General features: G+C 42.9%; 1 protein-coding gene across 2 annotated transcripts; it reads right to left on the minus strand.

The window, feature by feature from the left end:
* Positions 1 to 32: 32 nt before the first annotated feature.
* LOC110525254 (E3 ubiquitin-protein ligase TRIM36) lies at positions 33 to 26,802 on the minus strand. Of its 2 annotated transcripts, none has more exons than XM_021605233.2 (10): positions 26,497 to 26,802; positions 22,563 to 22,803; positions 18,010 to 18,353; positions 17,475 to 17,621; positions 12,964 to 13,059; positions 12,341 to 12,594; positions 8,298 to 8,419; positions 6,401 to 6,700; positions 3,329 to 3,626; positions 33 to 2,856 (listed from the first exon to the last, which is right to left on the minus strand). In XM_021605233.2, the coding sequence occupies exons 1-10, from the start codon at positions 26,581 to 26,583 to the stop codon at positions 2,499 to 2,501; spliced, it is 2,247 nt and encodes a 748-aa protein (XP_021460908.1). In that variant the 5' UTR covers positions 26,584 to 26,802; the 3' UTR covers positions 33 to 2,498. The 2 variants fall into 2 exon arrangements, with proteins under 2 accessions (XP_021460908.1, XP_021460909.1); XM_021605234.2 differs by lacking the exon at positions 26,497 to 26,802 and adding an exon at positions 23,623 to 23,884.
* Positions 26,803 to 26,843: the final 41 nt, after the last annotated feature.

Below are 26,843 nucleotides of genomic sequence, written 5' to 3' on the forward strand. Positions count from 1 at the left end.
TCAAAGTGAACACAAAATTAACCACACAATTGTTTTAAAACACTTGTTTATTTCATACAAATTCCCAAACAGCAAATAAAATACTACGTTAAGAATGATGACAGATAACGCTTAATGTACATCAAAGCATCACTCACAGAAAGCGAACATCACATATCCCATTACTTACAATAGGAGAATACAACAGGTCTATTCCCTGCAGTGTACGTAATATTGCACAACAATTCACACAGACCTGCACAGCCGAGGCATACATGCTACAGTTTAAAGTGCTAGCTTGAACCATTAGACTGAGTGTCTGCAGAACATTTGGTTTAACCTACTACTGAAAACCATAGGATTCCCTTTTTCTACAATCAGCAGTGGATATGTACAGTAGCTAGAATAAGACGAGCACTATAGCAAATATCTACTGTGAAAGACAACTCCTGTGGCCACTAGTGACTTGACCCAAGATAAGCAAATGAACAAAAACGCACCTACGAGACATTCAATTTGTTCTGTAAATAATACATTCTGTGATAAACACAATCCCGAACCTGTTAATTAAGTGCATAGACTTTTTAAAAGGTGTTTCAACAGTCATTTAAAAAAGGAACAGGTAGAAGTGTTGTGTCCTAAAAGGAATGGTAGAGAATTATGCGCACCAATTCTGAAGCAGCTAGGATTTGAAATTAAGACTACAGATTGTTGTTCCTCAAAATAAAATGTACATGATTCAGATAAGCAAAACAATTAACGCAGCAAATTCTAGGATACGCAACACTCAAATGGACCTAAAACATCACAACACAGAAAAGGAGGCGTCCAGATTTAAAATGCTCCCTTGACAAATTCAGTCAGACATGATCTAGTTCCAACTACAATTTTCCACCAATTTCCCAAATTGCTCAAGTTTGATTAAGCTGAGAAACTTCACAGCACATACAAACTCAAAAGAAAACAAATTGCAGATCTAGGACTTATTTTACCCCCCAAAAAAATAATGCCACTAGATATGTACATTGATGTAAACATTTAAAATAGTTAATTTCAGTTTATTATTGGATATATGAACAATCTTAAAAGGCTGAGATTAGGGTACAGTAAATTACTAATGCATTTATGGAGGCCGCAAAGAAAAGTACAATTCTGTTGAGGAGAAAGGTATAGTTTTCCAGGGCTGATAGGCCACAAACCTGAGAAAAACAGATTATCCTTACCCTCAAGAAAACAAAACATATGTACAGATATTGTCCAAAAACCCATGTAAGGAAGCCAGAGGGGACCGGGGCACTGTTCAGCAGGGGTAACCATTCAGAAATAGAAAATGTATAGAGACAAAATGACTCCCTTTTCTAGAGGACAAAGCATCTGATCAGTTTACACAATATATTTTTAAAATCGGAAGGTTCTGAAACGCTGCACACGGCTGAACAGACCCATGGTATGCCCTAAAACCTTGTTGTCCTAGCTGATACTCAAGAGCCAATCGTCAACGTGCATAACAAATGTCTACGTTCTGTACACTAACATGACATGTGTCAGGAAGAAGTCGCATCGTAGTAGAGTTCCGTGGGACAGTTTGTGTAGTGAGAACCTGTAGTGTTTGAAGTTTCACATTCCCAGTGCTAAACAGAATTCCCAGTGCTAAACAGAATTCCCAGTGCTAAACAGAATTCCCAGTGCTAAACAGAAAACATTCACTGCTATTGAACAACTGCATCCGAGGCAGCAGTGCAAGGTAAATTCATTAACGTGATAATTTAGTGATCAACAACTAATCTCCGTGAGTGTAATTTTAAGTCGAGATCCGCACGTGACAACAAGTCTCCCACTGACAGCAAAGCCCGATTTACGTCTGAGTAGCACACACAGACCTCGTTAGAATTACACCCTGAACGTGGATGTTTAGTGTTACGATTCAGATAAATGTGTTCTGCATTGAAATAGTGTTCAGAGTGGTTAGGTAGTGAGTGACATTAAGTGCAAGAAAGTGTGCTAGTCTTTAAAAATAAAAAGTGCACATTTTTTGAGCATGTGTCCAAATCAAATGCAGTGTAACAAACTGGTGTTGACAGACTCTTGACTAAGGACATTGATTAGGTATGATTTGTATTACACATTTTTGGTAGGGATGTTTCTCAACCGAGGGGTCCTTGTGACCTACACACACACTCACCCTTGTAAGTAAGTGATGACTAGCCTTGCTGTTGTGCACAGTTAAACAAATCATATCATTTGTTAGATTATCTATTTATTGTGAAAGGCACAGAGGCATAGACGTAGCTGCAAGGCTCTTCAGGTTTCTCTTGGCTACGTTTTACTGGACTTAGTAGTGATACATAAATAGGTGTTCATTAAAAAAAAACAAAGACCTGGATTAATAGTAGTCAGCTGAAATACTGCAGACAAAAACAAAATCATTACAAACATACCTGACTGAAAGCAGAGACCAACATGAACGCAAAGGCAAGTGTTGAGCGGGAGAGACCCGTGTGTGTGGAAGGCCCAGCATCTCACATATACGACAGCCGCTTTGCTGTGATGAAGTCCTCTAGATGAACCTTGCCACTACCCATGAGGCCAAAGGCAGGGTACATGGTACCGGAGCAGTCCACCTGCCGCTCGTAAAGGCACCTCATGGTGTCTGCATCATAGAAGTAGACCCGGCCCGCATCGTAGTCTAGGCACACGCCGATACGCTGTGGCATAGGCAGCACCCGGTTGCTGTGGTCGCCGTGGTCGCTGCCGGCAGAGACGGAAGCTTTGGGGAGGAATATTTTGCCCATGCCCACAGTGAGCAGAGTGAATGGCTGGGACAGATCATAGCACGTGTCCTCGCTGCCACTGTCGTGCCCACTGTCGTGGTCGTACCTGGAGGTGGGAGACAGGCAACAGTCAGCCTACTACAGCCCATTCAATAATACTGTCACACTGATTGTTTCCTCATTGGAAACCTGGAGGCCTGTTCAAATATACATAACAGTAAAACCACAGTAGGTAATAGCAGAAACAGATTTGAAAGAATTGTTGAAAAACAAAGGCCTTTTCTGTGAATTAACCCTCGACAGCACGTGTCAAACTCATTCCACGGAGGGCTGAGTGTCTGTAGGGTTTCGCTCCTCCCTTGTACTTGATTGATGAATTAAGGTTACTAATTAGTAAGCTACTCCTCACTTGGCTGTCTAGGGCTATCTGAAAAGAAAAACCAGCAGACACTAGGCCCTCCATGGAAAGTGTGACACCCCTGGTTTACAAGTTAATGCTTCTTACGTCGCAGGCTTCTTTGTGACTCAGTCCTAATCCTTAGTGAGTGATCGAGTTAGTCTGAGGCGGCAGAGTTTACCTGGGGCTACTAGTGTCTCGGGGGTTGTGGAACCACTCCAGCAGTTTGGAATCAGAGGCCACGCCCACCTTGACCAGGTAGGAGTGGGGCTCCACGCGGAAGGCCCAGTAGTGTCTGCCCTGAGAGATGCCCGTGTCACCGATGATGTAGTCCAGGCCCATGTAGCTGCCTGTCTGCACACGCTCAGCAGCCAGCAGGAAGGCCATGCCGGCCATGCTCTCCACAGAGTCACGGCGCCTGCTCAACGCCAGACGCTCCGAGCTGAAGCCGCAATTGTCGTTGAATAGGAAGCCAAATGCTACGGGAAAAGAGCAATACAAAAGGAACAGTCAGACGCAGATAGAATGTCCTGTTTGCTCATCGTCTCAGGATGCCAACGGGAAGGTGGGCTTTCATAAAGTGTCACATGAGGGCGCCATTGTAAAGATCTTTAAAAAAGTGAAGGAATTGACAGAATTTCCAAATTTATCCATTTACATGCATTGAAAGACAAACAATGCTTTATTTCTCATGTAAGGTTATTTTAAGATGATTTTCTAAGCCACGTCTGCTGCGGCTCAACAACGCCAAAGGCCATAATTACTATTCACTTACCAAGTAAAATAGTTATGCCTGTGCAATGAGCCATTGCATTCTGTCGCCATGGTAAAGCATTTAATTCATATTTATTCACTAAAATACTAGCCGTTTACCACTTGTTGCATGAACTACACAAACTTGAGTGATCTTAAAGATAGCCTTCATTAAAAAAATAAGACAAATGTATTGTCGTACAGTAATGATAAGTATGCAGTATGCCTACACTGACTTGTGAGGCGTGTTGCAGCTACTGTTATGTCTGGTCTGTCTGAAGCCTGCATTGACCCAGAATTCCACCTCATTACTAACACACTGTGCACCCCACTGCGAAAAATCCCCAGTCAGGACACAGGAATGTGGGTTCCCAGTCCTATCACTGGGCTTCAATCCAGTGGACCCAGCTCTCAGCCATAGTTTACTGCAGACTAATAAGGCAACGGAGGATAAACAAAATCCGAATGGATCAGCAATTGTACACACACATGGAAGTTCGGACGAGAGGGGTGGGACTAGAGGTCGACCGATTATGATTTTTCAATGCCGATTGGAGGACCAAAAAAGCCAATACCGATTAAAATCGGCCGATTTTTTTATTTGTAATAATGACAATTACAACAATACTGAATTAACACTTATTTCAATTTAATATAAAACATCAATAAAATCTATTTAGCCTCAAATAAATAATGAAACGTGTTCAACTTGGTTTAAATAATGCAAAAACAAAGTGTTGGAGAAGTAATGTGCCATGTAAAATATGTGCCATGTAAAAAAGCTAACGTTTAAGTTCCTTGCTCAGAACATACAAAAGTTGGTGGTTCCTTTTAACATGAGACTTCAATATTCCAAGGTAAGAGGTTTTAGGTTGTAGTTAATATAGTATTTATAGGACTATTTCTCTCTATACCATTTGTATTTCATTAACCTATGACTATTGGATGTTCTTATAGGCACTATAGTATTGCCAGTGTAACAGTATAGCTTCCGTCCCCCTCCTCGCCCCTACCTGGGCTCGAACCAGGAACACATCGACAACAGCCACACTCGAAGCATCGTTACCCATCGCTCCACAGAAGCCGCGGCCCTTGCAGCTCAAGGGGAATAACTACTCCAAATCTAAAAGCGAGCGACGTTTGAAACAGTATTAGCGCACACCCAACTAACTAGCTAGCCATTTCACATTGGTTACACCAGCCATTAGGCTGATAGGCTTGAAGTCATAAACAGAATGAATGACTACGGGCCTGCTCCTGCTCAGTCAGACTACCCTATCAAATCAGACTTAATTATAACACACAGAAATACAAGCCTTTGGTCATTAATATGATCAAATCCGGAAACTATCATTTCGAAAACAAAACATTTATTATTTCAGTGATTCTGGCAAATTAGTTCGCAATGAGCCAGGCAGCCCAAACTGTTGCATATACCCTGACTCTGCGTGCAATGAACGCAAGAGAAATGACACAATTTCACCTGGTTAATATTGCCTGCTAAACTGGATTAGTAGTTATAACTAGTGATTATGATTGTTTTTTATAAGTTTAATGCTAGCTAACAATTTATCTTGGCTTCTATTGCATTCGCGTAACAGGCAGGCTACTCGTGGAGTGCAATGGTTAGAGCGTTGGACTAGTTAACTGTGCGGTTGCAAGATTGAAACCCCTGAGCTGACAAGGTGAAAATCTGTCGTTCTGCCCCTGAACAAGGCAGTTCGCCCACAGTTCCTAGGCAGTCATTGAAAATGTGTTCTTAACTGACTTGCCTAGTTAAATAAAAGGTATAAAAAAAATAATACATCTGAAATCGGCGCCCAAAAATACCGATTTCCGACTGTTATAAAAACTTGAAATCGGCCCTAATTAAAATCGGTCATTCCGATTAATTGGTCGACCTCGAGTGGGGACTGTCCAATTCAATAGACTTGAGGAATTAAAAGAGATCTAGTGCTTTACAGACGGTATATGACAGTTAAAAATCAGAGCACTTAACCATCAGAGGCTGAAAAACACTGAAAGTCGTAAGCAGATATACTGTTACTCTGGGACTCTGCTGCACTTCAGTCAGTCTAAAAGAAACAAACCATTCAAAAGGCTGTGATTTCTGCAATCCATTAAAGGAGATGGGTTGCAGAAGTGATAGTCACACGACGATTTCATAACTGTCCCCTGTATTTTATCCCACAGTTCACTTTGAACAGTGGAGCATCTGTCAATTTGTAATCTTCTACTTTCACAGCCTAGTAGATATACGCCGGCTATTGAGCCCAGTATACTCGTTTTTCCCAGTTCCCGCGACACAGAAATGGCGTTAAAGCATTGTTACATGATTCCCAAGCATTTTCTTTTGTTACGAGTTGCTATTCCAGTAGTGCCGTGTTTCAGAAAATGGCTCAGGCCCACCTCTCTCCCTGCCCATCACGAGTTCCACCCCTACACATGAATACGACATCATCCTCAGTGTGTTTGTGAGACATCAGTGCCTGGAGCCTACCTGGGGCAGGTGGTGTGTGGAAGGTGACCTCTGGGCTGTAGGGGCTGTAGAGGGAGTTGCGGCAGCTGCGGACTCGGAACGAGTAGAGGCTGTCGGCCTCCAGATCACACACCACTGTGCTAGGGCCGTACACCCTGTCTGTGAGGCGCCAGCGGCTGTCGCCGTCCTGCTCCGCGCCCAGCCTCCTGTACTCCAGCACCTGGTGGTCTGTGGCCAGGGTATCCTCAGCCAGCTGCCAGCACAACAAGCCCTCGTTGTAGACGTGACTACGGGACAGATCAATGATGGGAGGCTCGGGGACTGAGAGAGCGGAGAAAAGGAAATGGCAGAGTGAGGTGGTCGGGTTAAAGTCCAAGTCTCCCAAAAAATACAAATATCTAAATTGACAAACTAACATAAGCAAGCCTTGGACAAGTAAGCCTTGACAGAGACATAACGGTCCATACAAAACATGCTAGACCTTATTTTAAAATGGTATTGGTTATCTGGAAATCATCTTTTTATTTCGATACATTGGTTTATGTAAGTGCATGGAGTTTTTACGAGATAACTGAACTCAGTTCAGACAGAATATGAACAGGAAGATTGAGAAGCTAAAAAAAATATTGCCAGGAAAAGCACTTTGCAAATCCTTCACCCCCCCTCCCCTCACTGCAGACATAGCTTCCTGTCAGCCACAGCCAGGTCCAGCAGGTTTGTTCAGGACTGGAAGGGGGGGGGGGGGGGACTGGGCGGCCTGCCAACCCAGCGGGCTACCAGCCCGAGAGCGCCGCTATTCTCAGAGAAACAACCTATTGATCGCCAGGACAGGCATTACACCAAACAGAGGCTTCTCCTCGTTTCTCACTGGCTGTGATACCAGACTGCAGCCTCTGGAGGGGCTGGATTAGGAAGGGGGAGAACACACAACACAACGCCTTTATGGTTCAACTAGTGGGGGGATATATTCAAATATAGAGCCAGTGAGAGCATAGAAGACTCCAACACCATAATGAGATCGGCTTGAGTACTGAGGTTGAAATTACACATCACCTCTTTGGGTGATATACAGTATCTGGGAGGGGGAGGTCACTGTCCCCCTCCCCAGACCCCCACCCATACTGTTTCCTTCCATTTGTTGCCTTGTGAAGACGACCCTGGCGTGATCCTGGTGCTGGGTTGGAGCTGTTCGTTCCTTTACTCTGTCTGGTCTAGTTTAATGAGAAATCCATGCAGCGCTGCTCCATGTAGCACATTTCTACAGGTCTGAACCCTGTCCTCAAGGACAGCCTGGCCCCCACTTTGCCAACCAACTGTCGCTAACGAACACAGATGACCCTTCGTCTCTCTACGGGGAGACAAAGCAGGGCCCATTTGTGGTCAGTAATCTTTATAGCGCGACGAGCCCACAAGCCCATTCAATACACACAGTAATACCTGTGGGACAGAGGGAGCAGGGTTGGAACTCATTCCGAGGACAGCCACAGTTAGCCTATAAGAAGCCTCCTGTTTACTTCCAGGGTAGCGCTGCCCCTACTTAATATGCGCATGTCAAATCAGTTCCTATTCACAGGAACATAATTATATCCAGCCCGCTGCACAGTTCCCTTTTCTCTAAATCGAGTCTATATGCAAAGCAGTGGACCAGCAAAAAGCCCTGCAATGCTCTCTGTGCCAAAATCCCTGTGTGTATATCAGGAGTGTAACCGGCTTATTTAATTAAAAGCGCTTCTGGTTACCAGTGTCTTAACAGAGAGCAGAGCCCAGGAGGAGGTGAAAGTGACTGACAGGTTGAGGCAGAGGTGAGTTAAAGGGGAACCAATGAGGAGTGTCAACAAATTAAAGGTTAAACTTTGGGCTTGCATTGCAATGTCTGCATACATTTTTACATATTAGGAGTGTGGGGTGGAGTACTCACCTCCCCCAAAACATAGCTCCTTCAGCATAGCCTCCTCTCTGGAAGTTTCCAGCACAAACTCATCAAAGGAGGGGTCAGCCGCGGGGTGGAACGTCCTCAGAGACTCGGTGGATTTCGCAATTCTGGAAAGAAGAGGAAACAAAATGGCAGATATTCGCTTTGTAGTGAACATTAAGTGAATGTCTGCCCTCCATAACTGGCTACGAGGCTATTGCAGCTCTGCTAGGCTTCCCAGTAAAGCAAGAAAATGTATCAAGCATCCCAGAAGTGTTAAAAAAGCCCACACTAACATATGTAGGTTCACAAAATCAATTACATTTGCTAGTAACAGATGATATTGATTTTATGCCTCAAACTCACACAGAACACCTTTGATGATAGTGGTAACAATATATGGTTATAACATTACAAAAAAGATTAGGTGTTTCTCTTTATATTCAGAATCACATTCCTGTAAAGCTTAGAGATGATCTCATGTTAAATACTGTTGGCTAATTTGGCTACAAGTTCATCTGCCTCACTTAAAGCCAATTCTGGTGGGAAGCTGCTATAGACCACCAAGTGCTAGCAGTCAGTATCTGGATAGTGTGTGAAATGCTTGATAATGTATGTATGTCATATCAACAGAGGTATATTTTCTGGGTGATTTAAGTATTGACTGGCTTTCATCAGGCTGCCCACTCATTAGGCGGCAGGTAGCCTAGTGGTTAGAGCGTTGGGCCAGTAACCAAAAGATCGTTGGATAGATTCCCAGAGCTTACATGGTAATCTGTCATTCTGTCCCTGAACAAGGGAGTTAACCCACTGTTCCCCGGTAGGCCGTCATTGTAAATAAGAACTTGTTCTTAACTGACTTGCCAAGTTAAATAAAGGTTCAATTTAAGCTTCAAACTAGTGCCTGCAACCTGGTTTAGGTTATCAACCTACCAGGGTAGTTACAAACAGTACAGGAATTAAATCAACATGTGTTAATCATATCTTACCTAATGATGCAGAAATTAGTTTGGATACAACTTTCAACAGATGTAGTGATCACAATATAGTAGTCATATCTAGGAAAACCAAAGTTCCAAAGGCTGGGCCTAATAGTGTATAATACGACCCTGGCGTGATCCTGGTGCTGGGTTGGAGCTGTTCGTTCCTCTACTCTGTCTGGTCTAGTTTAATTACAATACATACAATAGGTTTTGTAGTGAGGTTGTTGATGTGAATAATATTTGTTGGTCCATTTTGAGCAACCAGACGCTGCACTTGACACATTCATGAAATTGCTTATCCCAGTTACTAACTGGGATGAGCAATGCACCCATTAAGAAAATGACTTAAATCCCCATGGATTGATGAGGAATTTAAAAAAATTGTATGGTTGAAAGGGATGAGGCAAAAGAGATGGTGAATTGGTCTGGCTGTACAACCGATTGGCAAAAACTAACTAAACAAAAATAAACTACACAATGAAACAAAGAAATGACAAAGACTGTAAAAAAAAAAAAAAAATAAACTTTGAAGCACCTTAAATGACATGTTTGGCAGAAAAGCAAACAGAGCTCCATCATTCATTGAATCAGAAGGCTCATACAACACAACTCACTGATATGACAACTAATTTCATGCTGTTTTCATTGGCAAGACAATCAAAAGTAGGCATGAAATGAAGGCAACAAACGCTGACACTACAGATCCAAGTATATCCAACCAAATTATCAAAGACAAGCATTATCATTTTGAATTCGGTAAAGCAAGTGTTGAAGAGGTGAAAAAAATAGTTGACAAGCCCCCGGGGTCTGACAACTTGCATAGAAAATTGCTACAGGACAATAGCGGACAATATTGTCGTCATTCCTATTTAAGCCTACTAGAAAGTGTGTGCCCTCACGCTTGGAGGAAAGAAAAAGTTATTCCCTTCCCTAAGAATAGTAAAGCCCCCTTAACTGGCTCAAACAGCCGACCAATCAGCTTGTTACCAACCCTTAGTTGATTTCAGGAAAAAAAATAGTTTGACCAGATACAATGCTATTTTACAGTAAACAAATTGACAGATTTTCAGCACGCTTATAGGGAAGGACATTCAACAAGAACTTCACTTACACAAAATGACTGATTGGCTGAGAGAAACTGATGATAAAAAAAATGCGAGGGCTGTTTTGTTAGACTTCAGTGCAGCTTCTGACATTATCGATCATAGTCTGTTGCTGGAAAAAAAACGTAGAGTAAGTAAAGCCAGTGTGTCTGTATTCGGATGACTCCCCACTATACACGTCAGCTACTAAAGCTACTGAAATGACTGCACCACTTAAAGAGCTGCAGTTAGTTTCAGAACGGTGGCAAGGAATAATTTAGTCCTAAATATTTCAAAAACTAAAATAATTGTATTTGGGACAAATCATTCACTAAGCCGCAACTAAATCTTGTAATAAATCATGTGGAAATTGAAGTGACTAACTGCTTGGAGGAACCCTGGATTATAAACTGTCATGGTCAAAACATTGATACAACAGTAACGAAGATAGGGAGAAGTCTGTCTATAAAAGTGCTGGTCTGCCTTAACAGCACTATCAACAAGGCAGGTCCTACAGGCCCTAGTTTTGTCGCACCTGGACTACTGTTCAGTCATGTGCCACAAAGAGGGACTTAGAAAAATTGCAATTGGCAGGACAGGGCAGCTGGTCCTTGGATGTACAGAGAGCTAACAATAATATCCATGTCAATCACCTGGCTCAAAGTGGAGGAGAGATGGAGTTATAAACTAATTGTATTTATGAGCGGTATTGACATGTTGAATGCACCGGTATGTTTGAACTACTAGCACACAACTCGGACACCCATGCATACCCTACATGCCACCAGAGGTCTCTTCACAGTCCAGAACAGACTAGGCGAGGCATGCTGTACTACATAAAGCTATAACTACATGGAACTCTATTCCACATCAAGTAACTCATTCCAGCAGTACATTTTTTGAAAATCTGATAACAATACACCTTATGGAACAGCAGGGACTGAAGCAACAAACAGACATGCATACAAAGACATAACATATGCACTATACACAATGGATTGTGTTATAGATGTGTTAGTAGAGGCCTGAGGACACACTTAATGTTGTGAAATGTGTTATGAATGTATTGTAATGTTTTTAATATTGTATAAACTGCCTTATTTTGCCGGACCCCAGGAAGAGTAGCTGCTAGTGAATGGGGATCCATAATAAACCCCAGGAAGAGTAGCTGCTGCCTTGGCAGGAACTAATGGGGCTCCATAATAAACCCCAGGAAGAGTAGCTGCTGCCTTGGCAGGAACTAATGGGGCTCCATAATAAACCCCAGGAAGAGTAGCTGCTGCCTTGGCAGGAACTAATGGGGCTCCATAATAAATACATGCTAGCAAAGACACCACTATCAGAGATGGATTTCCCGGGCAAGATAAATGAGCATGGGAGACTTGTGGGTGGGTGACGGTAACAGTGTTAGGTGAACGAAGTCCCAAAGCTGCTTTTTTGTTGTACACATTTAGATCAATTAGCAGGATTAGAGCTCGAGCAGGACATGGGGAATGTAAACAGCACTTCACCATTCCAATCTGTCCCAGTGTCCCTGATACTTGGTGTCATGGATCTTCGACACCCTCAACCTACCCGTAAGCAGGTTTATTTTAGTACTGGAGGAGTCACAGGGCCCAAATCCCCATTAGGAAACCTAGATAACAAGAGCAGCCACAGGGAAATGGCGTTCTGGCCTGTAATAGTTTGAAAAGGGGTCCTTTAAATTACCGACCTTTATTAAACAATGGTGATATTAAATAACCATTAGCATTTATCGCCACTGATGGTAACCGGAGCCAGTCTCTACTGTGCCTTTGTATACTAATGTGTTGGGAGTGGCAGTCAGGGCTGGAGGCTGACAGTGTTGGGTGAAATTGCCCTAGAAGATGATCTTTCCTCAGATTAGCAATTCCCCACTACTAGTTTAGGTTATGATTGGAGGAGGGGAAGCTGAACCTAGATCTGCACCTAGGGGAAATTTGTCCCTGGAGCGGAGGCTGACCTGGTGTGCAGCTGCTTGGCCGTCTGAACGAAGCAGGATTGGTCTGTCTCCTTGAGGACCTCCTGGGCGTAGCCCACCAGGCCACTGTTCTCCAGCATGCCCTGGTACTCCTCCACCTGGCCCCTGAGCTGCTCCAGACGCCGCGTCCTCGACTGCTCGATGGAGTTCAGCATCTCAGACTTCCTCTCCTGGAGGGTCTGGAACAGCCGCTCAAAGTGCTCATAGGCCCCACACTCCGCCACCTGGCCATTCTCCTATAGAGGTAGGGAAGGGTGTCAACGCATCATGGTGCCATAATACTGCATAGAAATCTGTTTGTGCCATCATGCCTCCTTACCGCAAGGATTTTGGCATGACAAAGTATGAATGATGGCACAACATCTGGGACCAGGCTAGCATAGTAGTAATATTACAACAAAATGTCAAACAAGAGAAAGCCGTCATAATACAGTACAGACAGTCAGACTAAGCAAACCCTTCTGCAGTGGAATTGATGCAAATTATTATGTATTTACATGCATTTGAATGTGACCTTCCTTCTCAGTGCAGACAATGTCCCTTTGTTATTTAACATAAGACAAACAGTCAGACACAGGACAAGTTTTGTTCCGTCAACTACTTGCCTCAGTTTCATTGATCAACACCTCCAGGTGGGAAATCTGAGTCCTCACTTGGTCCTCTTTGCTGATTAAGTAATGGATACTCTTTGATAGCTTCTCCTGTTGGTATCACAACAAAGAACATTTGAGAGCATTCAGAAAACCGATTGAAATCCTACCTCATCCCGGAATGTTCCGGTTATTCATCAGAACAAAAACACCCAATATGCCTCTGCATACAGTACGGCCAGCAGAGAGATCGTCAGATGTTCAATTGATAGATAAGCATAAGATACAAATGATTACATTAAATATGGATGAGTCAGGCCCGGTGCCTGTGTCCATAGGCCTCTAAGATTACTGTCAAAGGACACAGAGTCCTCTGTCCCTCTGCTTTCAGTGGCTGACTGACCTCTATTCTGGGGGGGGGGGGGGGGGGGGGGGGGGGGGGGGGGGGGTTGCTTGTTGTTGATGACCGCACATGTGGATTACACTGCTCAAAAGGTAAACTGATCCTGTGGCCATGTGCCACTTAGCAGATACAAATGACTGATAAATATTTCATTAGGGGGCTCAAAATCAAATCATTTATTGTTTGTGTACATAGTTCAGCAGATGTTATAGCAGGTGCAGCAAAACGCTTAAATTACTAGCGCCTTTACAATGATGTCAATTAAGTAGGCAAATAAAAATGTCAGAACAAATCCAATTAATCCAAATGCAATCTATACAAAGATTTACACAAGATACTGTATACTAAGAATCCTACGTACAGCTACTGGAATGAGCTGTGTTGTTTTCTCAATGTCTAAACACACAATGCAAAAACTCCATGGGAAATAAGCTTTCGGACCAGAGACAGGAAGATAAACACACGTGTGAATGGTGGGCAGACATGTATACCTATTCACATACTAAGTAGTAATATAGAATAAGCCTATGAAACAGTATTATTATTTACCTTTATTTAACTAGGCAAGTCAGTTAAGAACAAATTCTTATTTTCAATGACGACCCCTTGTTCAGGGGCAGAATGACAGATTTTTACCTTATCAGCTCAGGGATTCGATCTTGCAACCTTTTGGTTACTAGTCCAATGCTCTAACCACTAGGCTACCTGCCGCCCCACAACAGTATATACAGTTGAATTCGGAAGTTTACATACACCTTAGCCAAATACATTTATACTCAGTTTCACAATTCCTGACATTTGATCCTAGTAAAAATTCCCTGTAGTAGGTCAGTTAGGATCACCACTTTATTTTAAGAGTGTGAAATGTCAGAATAAAGTTTATTTTTTTCAGCTTTTATTTCTTTCATCACATTCCCAGTGGGTCAGAAGTTTACATACACTCAATTAGTATTTGGTAGCATTGCCTTTAAATTGCTTAACTTGGGGTCAAACATTTATGGTAGCCTTCCACAAGCTTCCCACAATACATTGGGTGAATTTTGGCCCATTCCTCCTGACAGAGCTGGTGTAACAGAGTCAGGTTTGTAGGCCTCCTTGCTCACACACGCCTTTTCAGTTCTGCCCACAAATGTTCTATAGGATTGAGGTCAGGGCTTTGTGACCACCACTCCAATACCTTGACTTTGTTGTCCTTAACTTTTGGAGTAGGGGGCAGTATTTTCACATCCGGATGAAAAGCGTGCCCAGGCCCAACTGCCTGCTACTCAGGCCCAGAAGCTAGGATATGCATATTATTAGTAGTAGATTTGGATAGGAAACATTCTGAAGTTTCTAAAACTGTTTGAATGATGTCTGAGTATAGCAGAACTCATATGGCAGGCAAAAACCTGAGAAAAATCCAACCAGGAAGTGGGAAATCTGAGGTTTGTAGTTTTTGCCTATCCAAAATACAGTGTAAATGGAGTCAGATTGCACTTCCTAAGGCTTACACTAGATGTCAGTCTTTAGAATGTTGTTTCAGGCTTCTACAGTGAAAGGGGAGCGAATAAGAGCTGTTTCAACCAGTGGTCTGGCTGAAAGCAGAGTTGTTGATCGCGCACAAGCTCTGTTCCCTTTATAATGACAAAGGAATTGGAATATTATTGAAGATTTATGATTAAAAAAAGTCCTAGATATATAATCAATCGTTTGACATGTTTATACGAACTGTAATTAAACTTTGACTGTCTAGACTTAGTGCCCACGCCTTGTGCATTTGGATTAGTGATCTAAACGCGAACAAAAAGGAGGTATTTGGACATAAAGATGACAGTTTTCGAACAATACAAACATTTGTGGAAGTGGAATTCCTGGGAGTGCATTCCGATGAAGATCAAAAGGTAAGTGAATATTTATAACGCTATTTCTGACTTTTGTTGACTCCACAACATTGCAGGTATCTGTATGGCTTGTTTTGGTGGCTAAGCGCTGTACTCAGATTATCGCATGGTGTGCTTTTGCCGTAAAGCTTTTTTGAAATCTGATAGCGGTTGCATTAAGGAGAAGTTTCTTTAATCCTATGACTAACACTTGTTATGTTTCAATGTTTATGATGAGTATTCCTGTAAATTGATGTGGCGCTCTGCAAAAATCACCAGATGTTTTGGAGGCAAAACATTACTGAACATAACGCGCCAATGTAAACAGATTTTGATAGAAATATGAACTTTATCGAACAAAACATACATTTATTGTGTAACATGAAGTCCTATGAGTGCCATTGATAATTTTCACTATTTCTGCTTTTTGTGACTCCTCTCTTTGGCTGGAAAATGGCTGTTTTTTGTGACTAGGCGCCGACTTAACATAATCGCATGGTATGCTTTCACCGTAAAGCCTTTTTGAAATCGGAAACTGGTTGGATTAACAAGAAGTTTCTTTAAAAATGATGTATAATACTTGTATGTTTGAGGAATTTTAATTATGAGATTTGTCATTTGGCGCCGTGCACTTTCACTGGATGTTGGTCAGGTGGGACGGTAGCGTCCCACGTACCCTAGAGAGGTTAAGCCATTTTCTACAGCTCTGGAGGTATGCCTGGGGTCATTGTCCATTTGGAAGACCCATTTGCGACCAAGCTTTAACTCCCCGACTGATGTCTTGAGATGTTGCTTCAATGTATCCACATCATTTTCCTGCCTCATGATGCCATCTATTTTGTGAAGTGCACCAGTCCCTCCTGCAGCAAAGCACCCCCAAAACATGATGCTGCCACCCCCGTGCTTCATGGTCAGGATGGTGTTCTTCGGCTTGCAAGTCTCCCCTTTTTCCTCCAAACATAACGATGGTCATTATGGCCAAACAGGTCTATTTTTGTTTCATCAGACCAGAGGACATTTCTCCAAAAAGATCAATCTTTGTCCCCATGTGCAGTTGCAAACCGTAGCCCGTAGCTTTTTTATGACGGTTTTGGAGCAGTGGCCTCTCCATTGCTGAGCGGCCTTTCAGGTTGTCGATATAGGACTCGTTTTGCTGTGGATAGATAATTTTGGACCCGTTTCCTCCAGCATCTTCACAAGGTCCTTTGCTGTTGTTCTGGGATTGATTTGCACTTTTCACACCAAAGTATGTTCATCTTTAGGAGACAGACGGCGGCTCCTTCCTGAGCGGTATGACAGCTGCATGGTCCCATGGTGTTTACACTTGTTTGCGTACTATTGTACAGATGAACGTGGTACCGTCAGGCATTTGGAAATTGCTCCCAAGGATGAACCAGACTTGGTCTACAATTTTTTTTCCTGGGGTCTTGCCTGATTTCTTTTGATTTTCCCATGATTTCAAGCAAAGAGGCACTGAGTTGGAAGGTAGGCCTTGAAATACATCCACATGTACACCTCCAATTGGCTCAAATTATGTCAATTAGCCTTTCAGAAGTGGAAACATCTAGGAGCAACAATGGCTCAGCTGAGGAGTGGTAGGCCACACAAGCTCACAACGGGACCACCGAGTACTAAAATGAGTTTTTAAAAAGTAGTCTGTCCGAATTCCAATGCAAAGCGTTGGCTGGAGTGATGTAAGGCTCACCGCCATTGGGACTCTGGAGCAGTGGAAACACGTTCTCTAGAGTGATGAATCAGGCTTCACCATCTGGCAGGCCGACGGACTAATCTGGGTTTGTCGGATGCCAGGAGAACGCTACCTGCCCGAATGTAAAGTGCCAACTGAAGTTTGGTGGAGGAAGAATAATGGTCAGGGGCTGTTTTTCGTAGTTTGGGTTAGGCCCCTTAGTTCCAGTGAATGACAATCTAGACCAGGGTTTCGCCATATTAATACCATGATTTAGGAATGAGATGTTCGAAGACCAGATGTCGACATACTACATGGCCAAAAGTATGTGAACAGCACTGCTTCACTGACCAGTTGAGCAGACAACCACTTCAAAACTAACACTTTCCCCAAGGATGTATTCATTAGTACACAACGTAGCAAAAATACTTGCGACAGAAAACAAAACTTTCTTATTGGACAAATTCAGATAGGTTCCCCCCCCTTTCGGCCCATTTGGTTCCTAGAGTACACACCCCTGATTCCTTTCAAGTCAGGTCAAGTGAACGGTTCGAGACAACAGTTCATTATACGGTACCTTGAGGATCTTGTAGGCGCTGCTCATGGATGTGACTTTGTGGTTGGCGTGGGAGCCTCCCAGCTTGCACAGGTGACAGACTGGACGGCGGCACACCTCGCAGTACATGTTGACCTTCTCCATCTCGTGCTCCGGACACATCAGCACCTGATGGACGTGAGAAACTCATTGGACTAGCGGACATTTTCAATGCCGCAAACACGTCACACCTCCAAATGCAAAACAGAAGTACTGGAGGACATTTTTAATGCCCAGAATTCATTAGCTCTGAACGGGCAACTGCACAACAAAAGACAGGAAGAGAAAAGACTTGTATTGTCAGCCCAAATTAAAACTTATCGCAACAATGAATGCTAGTGAGCTGGTTAAGGACCAGTCCTGTCAACATATCTGATGGCTGCACCATGTACCCAATCAACTCAATGAGTCGTCCACCATCATTGACATGAGCAGGTCACTATTCTAAAATCAACACCAGAAAAACCTGCTTGCGATAAACAATGAAAACCCTGCCGAGGTGGACAATGGCATCTACCTTGGGCCTAAAGTTCATGGTGGGCCCCACATACTCGTGCTGGGCTTTGGGGGTGCCCCATGGATGGTGGAACTTGAAGCACTCGTTGCAGTAGCTGGCCTTGCAGTCCATGCAGCTCTTGGTGGCCTCTTGCTGGGGCGGCTTGCACATGTTGCACATGATAGCCACGGCGGCGCGGGCTGCCTGCCGGTAGCGCTCCACGATGCTCTCCAGGGTGAAGTTCCGGAAGAGCATGCTCATGCCCCGCTCACCGAGGTCCACATCGTGTTGGCAGCCTGGGCACGGGAAAGTGGTAACGCGGGGGGTCACAGAGCCACGTCTCCATCCTGGTGAGGAGATGGAGCCTGCTAGGACAGAACAGCCATTAGAGTACTAATCGAAGGGTGGGCCTGCACAGAGACAGGCAGACAGACTGGAAGGGTCAGTGTCCGACAGAACAAACACGGGTCCTTCCTTCTCCGGCAGTTCTCGCTACAGGGTGACCCCTCTCAACAATGGATCACACAAGAGATAGGATGAGCATGTGTTTACAATGACCTGGACATAAAAATTCACATAAAATCTAAATGACTTTAAATAAATTACAAAATCAAGTGGAAAGTAAAAGGTGGGAAACCCACTGACAAAACTAACTGAAAAAGCAGTGACAGAACCGATCAACCAAAGGGTAAGAGTGTAATTGATTTCCACTACCTGCAGAGGAAATTAAATTTTGAAACCATTTGTCCAGTTCAATGCATCACAACCAGATGCCTTGTAAAGCATCATCATCTAGAAAGACTACAAAGCTGTAGCATATTATCAGAAAATATGAGGACAAAGGCATTCATGACACATGACAGATGCAAACAGCAGGACCTGGTCACTGAGCATGAAACGCATTTAGGAAAATGGCAAGCAAAGGAAAAGAAAAAAAACATTTTGCAGAGCACCAACAGACTGATTGGTGGGCGCAAAGCAAGCATGCGGGTCAATCATGGCGTTTGCATTTGGAATGTGTGTGAGACTGTGTATAATAATGGCAGACTGAGGAGGATGGAGTAGTGGGTGAGCAGGCTTGATGTTTTGGATGAAGCGACAGGTCAGGGTGGGGATTGGGATGGAAATCGATGAGGTGGGGGGCCACGTGTCCTGGCCTGAAGGCGATATTAAAAGGACAGATACTTAGGCTGAGTGGGTGTTCTGGTCAGGGAGGGAGGAGGTTGCTGCAGCATGTGCCTACAGCAAGGAGTACAGTAGCAGGCTGAGGCACACTGCCAACTGCCACAGTGGGATTCAGAGGGTGATTGCTAGAGCAGAGAAAGAGCTCAGGGCAAAAACTGACGAGTCATTGCAAGGCCATTCTAGCAGGGCAAAGGGGTGGGTTACCTACAGAACCACATCATTAACAACATGGTCCGAGTCATCATAATGCGACAGAGCCTCATCACCATAACCAGGACTGCATTACAAAAGGGATGCAGGCAATCTTGCCAAGAGTATGTGACTAAACCAAATACTGTATACGCTGGGAGAAATACATCCTCCCTACACTTTTTTTTTTTTAAACTCTACTTGAAAAATAAACAGTCAAGATGAATGGATTTCAGACAAAGCTGTTGGTTGCCTTTAATACTTGATCTCTATGAAAAGGAAAACTGGTTGGTATCCTGCATCAAGTAAAACTCATTCTGGTGCCATTTTTTTATACTTGTACTCAGATGCACTTGTTAGGAGAGATGTTGTGAAGTGTTTATAATGGAGGGAATCTTTCACTAGCATTAGGACAATTGCAGCATAGCCTTTTTAAAACATCTACTGAGCACTATAACATAAAAAAAATAAAACTCAAAGAAAAATGTCGGCTGAAGATTCAGTAAGACCATTGTTTTGTTTGGCATTGTGCTCTAGGGGCGTGTCACAAATGTGTGTGCTCTAGGGGCGTGTCACAAATGTGTGTGCTCTAGGGGCGTGTCACAAATGTATGTGCTTTATGGGGCGTGTCACATCAAATAGAACAAATGAGTTGGTTAGAACATTGTCTTCTGGCTAAGAGCAATCTCTACAAACACATGAGTCTAAAACGTTATCATTTTCAATTACAGCTAAACCATAGTGCTAAAAATGCCTCCTTGGGGCAAGCCTGTCAGCCGGCATATGATTGAAGGTTGCAGTGGTATAATCTAGAGCACATGTCAAACTCATTCCATGGAGGGCCGAGTGTCTGCGGGTTTTCACTCCACCCTTTTCCTTGATGAATCAAGGTCTAATTAGTAAGGAACTTCCCTCACCTGGTTGTCTAGGTATTAATTGAAAGGAGAAAAGAAGAAACCTGCACACACTCTGCCCTCCATGGAATGAGTTTGACACAATTGCTCTAGAGAATCTTGGCATATCTAAAACTAACCCCCTGTGTTGTGTTACATAGAACTAGAACCCCTGCTGCTTCTAAAACTGAATCTACTGGCCTCCTCCACAAGGTACTGAATGCATCATAGGCTACAGGGAGGGGAAACCACTCTACAGTTGCACAGGCATTAAGAAAGTCCACTTTAAACCAATTCCTTTACGTCCATACCCATTTCTCTCACCTCGGAGATTCCCATCCAGAGCTGTAGCTCGCTCATTCGCCAACCTACTTATTAAGACATGCATGTGTTGAAAGGGGAGCACTAAACCCCGAAAGCACCAGGCCAGGACAAACAAAAAAAAACACCAAATGTAGACAAATTGGTAGGACATAATTTACATTTATGCCTTTGCTCAGTAGACTTTTTAAAAAGCCAGAATGCCACATCTACCAAAAACAGGTGTTCTATTGTCAGCTGTGTGTTACGTACAGTAGAGTAACAGTAAGTTGGGGTTCACAGGGGGGGGATCTAGTAACACTGTACTCACTACTACAGCTATTCAAAAAATGGAACCCGCGTCTACCTCTCCTCCCAAACGACCTTCTCTGCAGTGTGGCTGCAAGCAATGGACAAAGAAGTGAAGTGAGATTAACATATACAGTATGTGAACAGAAGTGGAGTCACACCTGACGTTCTTCCAATAACAGTGGACAAGTACCAACACAACAGTGCCTAAAAGAAACTGCCCTCTTAAAAAAGGTTTAGGTCAAAACATGTGAAATCACATATTTCAAAACCTCTATAGGTACATTGAGTTTAACACACTCTAAAACAAAAAAAGTCTGGTCTGAATCCTAATAAAACAAGGTGAAGAAAACAGAGGTTGCAGTAACAAATCACTGTTAGCGTTGAAAGCAGTTGTCTGATAAATATAGTGGAGTCCTGGCTTCAGTTCATTTCATTCCACGCAGGCTGGTTTTGTCACCATGACCACCACTGTTACTGTAATGATGTCAGAGATTTAAGACTTTTACTGAAAGGTACGTTAAAGGGATACTTAAGGATTTTGGCAATGTAGTCCTTGATCTACTTCCCCAGAGTCAGATAAACATGTAAGATACCATTTTATGACTCAGTGTCCAATATGAAGGAAGTTGGAGTTAACAGGTTGCGTTACTCGTAGATTTCCAGTCGTTGCGCTAGTTAGCACTGGCTTGCAAAACTACCTCCATACTGGACAGACATAAAAATGGTATCCACGAGTACATCTGACTCTGTTGAAGTAGATCAAGGACCCCATTGCCAAAATATTCCTTAAATAATGTCCTTTAAGATCGTCAACGCAATTATCAGATTTTGTTTTACTAAATCTGCATGAGAGCAATGGTTACTAACCCCACAGGGATTGTAATTTAGTTAATGATTCTTAAGATGACCAAGGAAGTATTATCTTTTTACCAGCTCTATAACCCTGTTTTTCTAAACAGCATTGAATGTATCCACTGTTTTAATAGATGCAGACCTGGACATGAAGAATGGGCACATTTAGGTTGGGCAAATGTGAATTGGTTGGTGTTTTGGAGTGGCAGGGACCAGCTTATGGTTAAGTGAAAGACTGCCTTGTCTCACTCCATGCTGCTAGCGCCTTGGACTTAGACCTCAGTTTTTTTTTTTTTGCAAAGCAAATAATAATATTGCCCCCCCCCCCACCACCACTCAAGCATTTTAAATGCTTCAGTGGGATAACAGTCATGCTTCGTTCCACCATCTGTACATAACTCAAGCCTCATTCTATCAAGGTGCTGAAAATGATGCATGTTGTGTTAAGAAATTGCTTGGTATTACTAATATCCACACAATAGAACTATAATTTAAAGGATTTTTGAAGTGAATGCCTTACGGACATGGAACTAGAGTCTAGACAAAACAAAAGTGATGACTTAAAACGCTAGTCGTGTTACTTCATTCTGTTAAAGAAACTTAGGACCAATCTCAAAGTGGACAAGATTAGAGGGAATGTATGAACATCTAACATGATGATTTTAAACTGGATGAGATCGGGGGTGGTGTCCATTTCATTCTACAACCCAGAGAATGACTTTCAGCAAATACATGTGAAAGATGAACCTGGGTATGAAATGTCCATAGAACTTTACTGCAAATTGCATGTGATGTTGTCAGAATCACAATATGGGCATGAGGACTGGCCAAACCCAAACGCACCTGATCTTGCAAGCCTATCCAGCCTCTCCATGCTTGGCGAGGGCACTCTGGATCGGGGTCCTGGGCTCCCAGGGAGGGAACATTCAGACCCAGCATCGAAGGAATCCTCATGGTTCAACAGCAACAGCTCTCGCACACACTTGTGACAAACACTGTGCTGACAGGGCAAGATGAGGGGGTGCGTAAACAGCTCCTTACAAATCGGACAAATGAGCTCCCGCTCAATATTCTTGATAGGGACCTGGTGTGGACACAGACAGCACTATTATGTCTACAGTAGTCTCAGGCGAACTGCTCCCACATACAAGAGAGATCAGGCAGGCTAAGCCTGCAGCAACTCGGTCCTAAGGTCCCCAAGGGGGCACATTGTTGTTTTTTGCCCTTACATTACACAGATGATTCAAATCAACATCAAGCTTTGATTATTTGAATTAGCTGTGTACTGTTAAGGTAAAATATATATGCACCTTGGGATAACCAGGACCGAGTTTGGGAAACGCTGGCCTACAGTAATATACATAGTATGAACCGATATTATCGTTCCTTTTCAAATTAAATGTTTAAAAAGTAAGCCAGATTTATTAGACTAGGCCTACGTCTAAAATAAATCACATTCTTCACTGTATTAGGCTTGCCCACTTCAAATACTTTGAAACAGTCAAACAAAAACAAACTCATCACCTGACACTAATCAATACATTTGATTTTTCCTAAACAAAACTTTAAAAGTGTAGCGTCTACACTAGTAGGCTATGCACGTAGTTAAGGAAGTTCATGCATCAGCTTGTTGGTTAGCTGAGGAAGCACAAAATGGTTACAACAAAGCTAACAATTCCTCGGAAAAAAAGGAACCACAGATTCTCATCACCATATGAGGAGTTCTTGCTATAGAAATACCCTAATTTCGACCTCGCAATTTGAAATAATAAAAGCAAGGTCAACCATGGAGTCTGTACACTTCTAACAATGATTAATCAGTATCGTTCCACGAGGGTGTTACTAACTTAGTATATATAGTTAGCCATGTAAAACCAGTATGACCTGTACAATTTCCACTTACCGATACAATTGAGTTACGTCGCGACACTGCAGACATGATGAATATATGTTTTGTTCTTGAGGCGTTTAGCTTATTAAAAGTTCTCCAGCGTTTGTTAAAGATTACGACTACTGCAGTCACGAGCGCTGTTGAGTCGACAATGAATTAAATACCGTGACTAGACGCGCTGGATGAAACAGCGAGCCGTGAATCAGCAACAGCGCCGGTGCAGTTGAAGCAATGACAAGCTGTGTGGGGCGGGTTGGAGACACTGAAATCACCATAGTAACAATGCTGCAGCCCTGAGTATTTAACCCTATCAGTCCCGAGATCCCAGTAAAAAAATCTGACTCATTTATCTGCGTTTCCAGACTATATTTAGCCTCACAATTAAGTGTTTTACCATTTCCTTTTCAGGACAATGAGGGCTACAAGTACAACACAAAACAACTGGACCTAAGCAGTACCATTTATGAGTTTTATTGACACATTTCAATAAATAAAAAAAGTCAGCCATAGCAAACACCTGAGAAAAATGTATGTTTATGAATGCTGCTAGTGGGCTACAGAAATAGTTTGCTCACTGGGTAATTAATATCCAACTAGTCAGTGACAACTGTTTGGAGTTTGTGACAACAACTATGTGAGCTTACTACAGTATTATAGACACCTTGTCCTAGGATTTCCAATGATCTTCTATGTAGAAAAGGGGTGTCAAACTCATAACGGAGGGCCTAGTATCTGCGGGGTTTAGTTTTTTTCCTTTCAATTAAGACCTGGACAACCAGGTGAGTTCCTTACTAATTAGTGACCTTAATTCATGAATCAGGTACAAGGGAGGAGTGAAAACCCGACGACAGTTGGCACCTCCGTGTAACGACTTTGACATGTGTTATTAACGACCCTTGTGTAGCTTGTGGGCATCATCAAAGAGGAAGAGAAAGGCGAGGCCCAACTCGACGGAAAATCGGTATCCCTCCAGCAGGTGGCGTTTTTCATCATTTCGCCCACCGAGCAAGGAGTTATTTTATTTATGGAGGTGTATCCGCCAATCTAAAGAAAGGATGGGCGGGAGCTAGACAGCCCATTGCGAAGACGGAAATCAAAGGAACCACAGAAAATAATTCCCATTGCGAGTACGGAAGATAGCTTTTAATAGTTTGTAGCTCAAGCCATTCGGACTCTATAAAATATCATGCTCCGGGCAACTTCGGGATCCATCCTTGTCTCACAAACACAGCTCTAGCTCAGCCCACGTTAATCACACCGACTAAGGGTTGGTATCTACGGCGGATGCAGAAGAAATAGACGAATCCAATCGTACAACACAGAAGTGTAGCTCGAACGCACAATGTTTAAAAAGGGTTGGAAGTCCAAAACGTGCCGGTGATACGATAGGACTCATTGGGTTAAAAGAGAGGGAGGGCAAAAGGATCGGCTTTCACTGGCCGAGAAATGCTTTGCCACCTAGAACATTTGAGAAGGTCAGGTCACACACATTTCCTAGGTGGCTAAGGTCCGTATGGATATCGTCATTACAGTAACAAACCCCCAGCTCACACTGTTCACACCCCTCTTATTGGACCTGGGGTCCGTATTGACCCCATTCTGGGTCCAGATCCGGACTGCGGTCCGCCAGTTGAGTATGTTCAAAATTGAGAGATGCTACATTGTTGCTTTACCAAAATAGCAACTGTTTGGCCTATCATTTGCAGAGAACATGCACTCATAGCATTGAAGATTATTTTTAGGGAAGGACATTAGGAATAGGCTATATTATAGTACATGGAGTCCCATGTTAATTATGAATGGCTTGAAATGTAGGCTAAAGCTTACCCTACCAGTTTGCACATCTGGTGCATTGTCCAACATAATGTTCACGCCAAATGTAAATATTACATGGGTCCTAGTTACACAAATGATGGGCATTAAAGAGATTATCTGGTACTTTTGTATACAGTAGTTCTGACCGTAGCCTTCACAAGCCAAAACTGGTCCCGGAAAAACTGCTACAATCTCGCTTCTGTGCAGATTTGTGGACCACGCCATTGCTGTCGCACACTCTGCTGTAGTTGCATGACGTGCCTCTCGCTTGCGCTATGGAGAGGGGCTGAAGCTCAAAGGTTGAACTGGAATTTCTAGGGGGCTGGCCAACTTGGAAGAAAATGTAGGAAAATGGGGAAGCGCAGCCTCCAAAAAAACGGTCACTTTTAAACTATGGATTTCGTGGCTAATTGCGGTAAAACATTAATTCTGCTCATAGATTATGCATGTATGAATTGCATATCCAGCCCAAAGTGTAATGTTTAAAAAATACTTAGTAGTCACCAAAGTTCCGGAGCATGTCTTTAATAATGTATGCTAATAGGTCAAAAGCCTAGAATATTTCGTAGGACTGCATTTGCAGTATATTCTTTATGTATGTAACCCCTTGGTATCCTGCAAAGGCGTATTAGTATATTTAAATTCAACATTTCGATTTATGATGATTGACAACCTTGACATAAGATAATGGAATTTATTTGCAGCCTATAAAAGGATAAAGGAAAATAAAGGACTTCATGGAGATTATATGGAGAGGAAAAAACCTTTGTGAGTCTTGCACCCCACATGAACTGCTTACGTCACACTTTCAGATAGCATACAGATAAGATGGATAGATATAGAATAATAAATAAAATAAATTACAACAGCCATCTACAAATCCTCATATTTCATGCACATTTTATCTTTACATCCCTAATCCTGTTCCAAGGACGGCACAAAACCTTGAGCATCCTTCCTCTACCTAGACTACACACCTAGATCTAGCCGAAGCAATACTGAAGACGCCAGCTTTGCTCCAACAGGCTACAGATCTGGCATTAACATAAATCATATCTGACGTTCACTTACCTCTCCCGCTGTTATCCGCTGGACTATCTGCTGGACCAAACTCGGTAACATATCCTGATTATCTTCGGTATCCGCGGTATCCGACATAATGGCAGATAATGTCGACAAGACAATGGTGGGAATATAATAAACAATGGGTCAATAAGAAATAAATAGCATAAGAAACACTGTAAAAATCGAATGGCTTCCCAAAGAGTGAATGTCACAGTCAGAGAAATATGGTTGCTTCTTCGTCCTCATCCTATATAATTCGAGCATCCTATATAGCATACACTTCATTCATGCCCCAGCTGCTTGAGAACATTTGAATTAGCTAGAAATCATCTTTGATGCTTAACCCCGCCCTC

This window comes from Oncorhynchus mykiss, chromosome 6 (assembly GCF_013265735.2).
Source record: "Oncorhynchus mykiss isolate Arlee chromosome 6, USDA_OmykA_1.1, whole genome shotgun sequence".
Taxonomy (NCBI): domain Eukaryota; kingdom Metazoa; phylum Chordata; class Actinopteri; order Salmoniformes; family Salmonidae; genus Oncorhynchus; species Oncorhynchus mykiss.

Coding starts and splice junctions, on each gene's coding strand:
- LOC110525254 (XM_021605233.2), bottom strand. CDS start 26,583: ATGTCGGATACCGCGGATACCGAAGATAATCAGGATATGTTACCGAGT. Junction 13,060..17,474: donor GCGCCTACAAGATCCTCAAG/GTACCGTATAAT, acceptor TGATACCAACAG/GAGAAGCTATCAAAGAGTAT. Junction 3,627..6,400: donor CCACACACCACCTGCCCCAG/GTAGGCTCCAGG, acceptor CTTTTCCCGTAG/CATTTGGCTTCCTATTCAAC.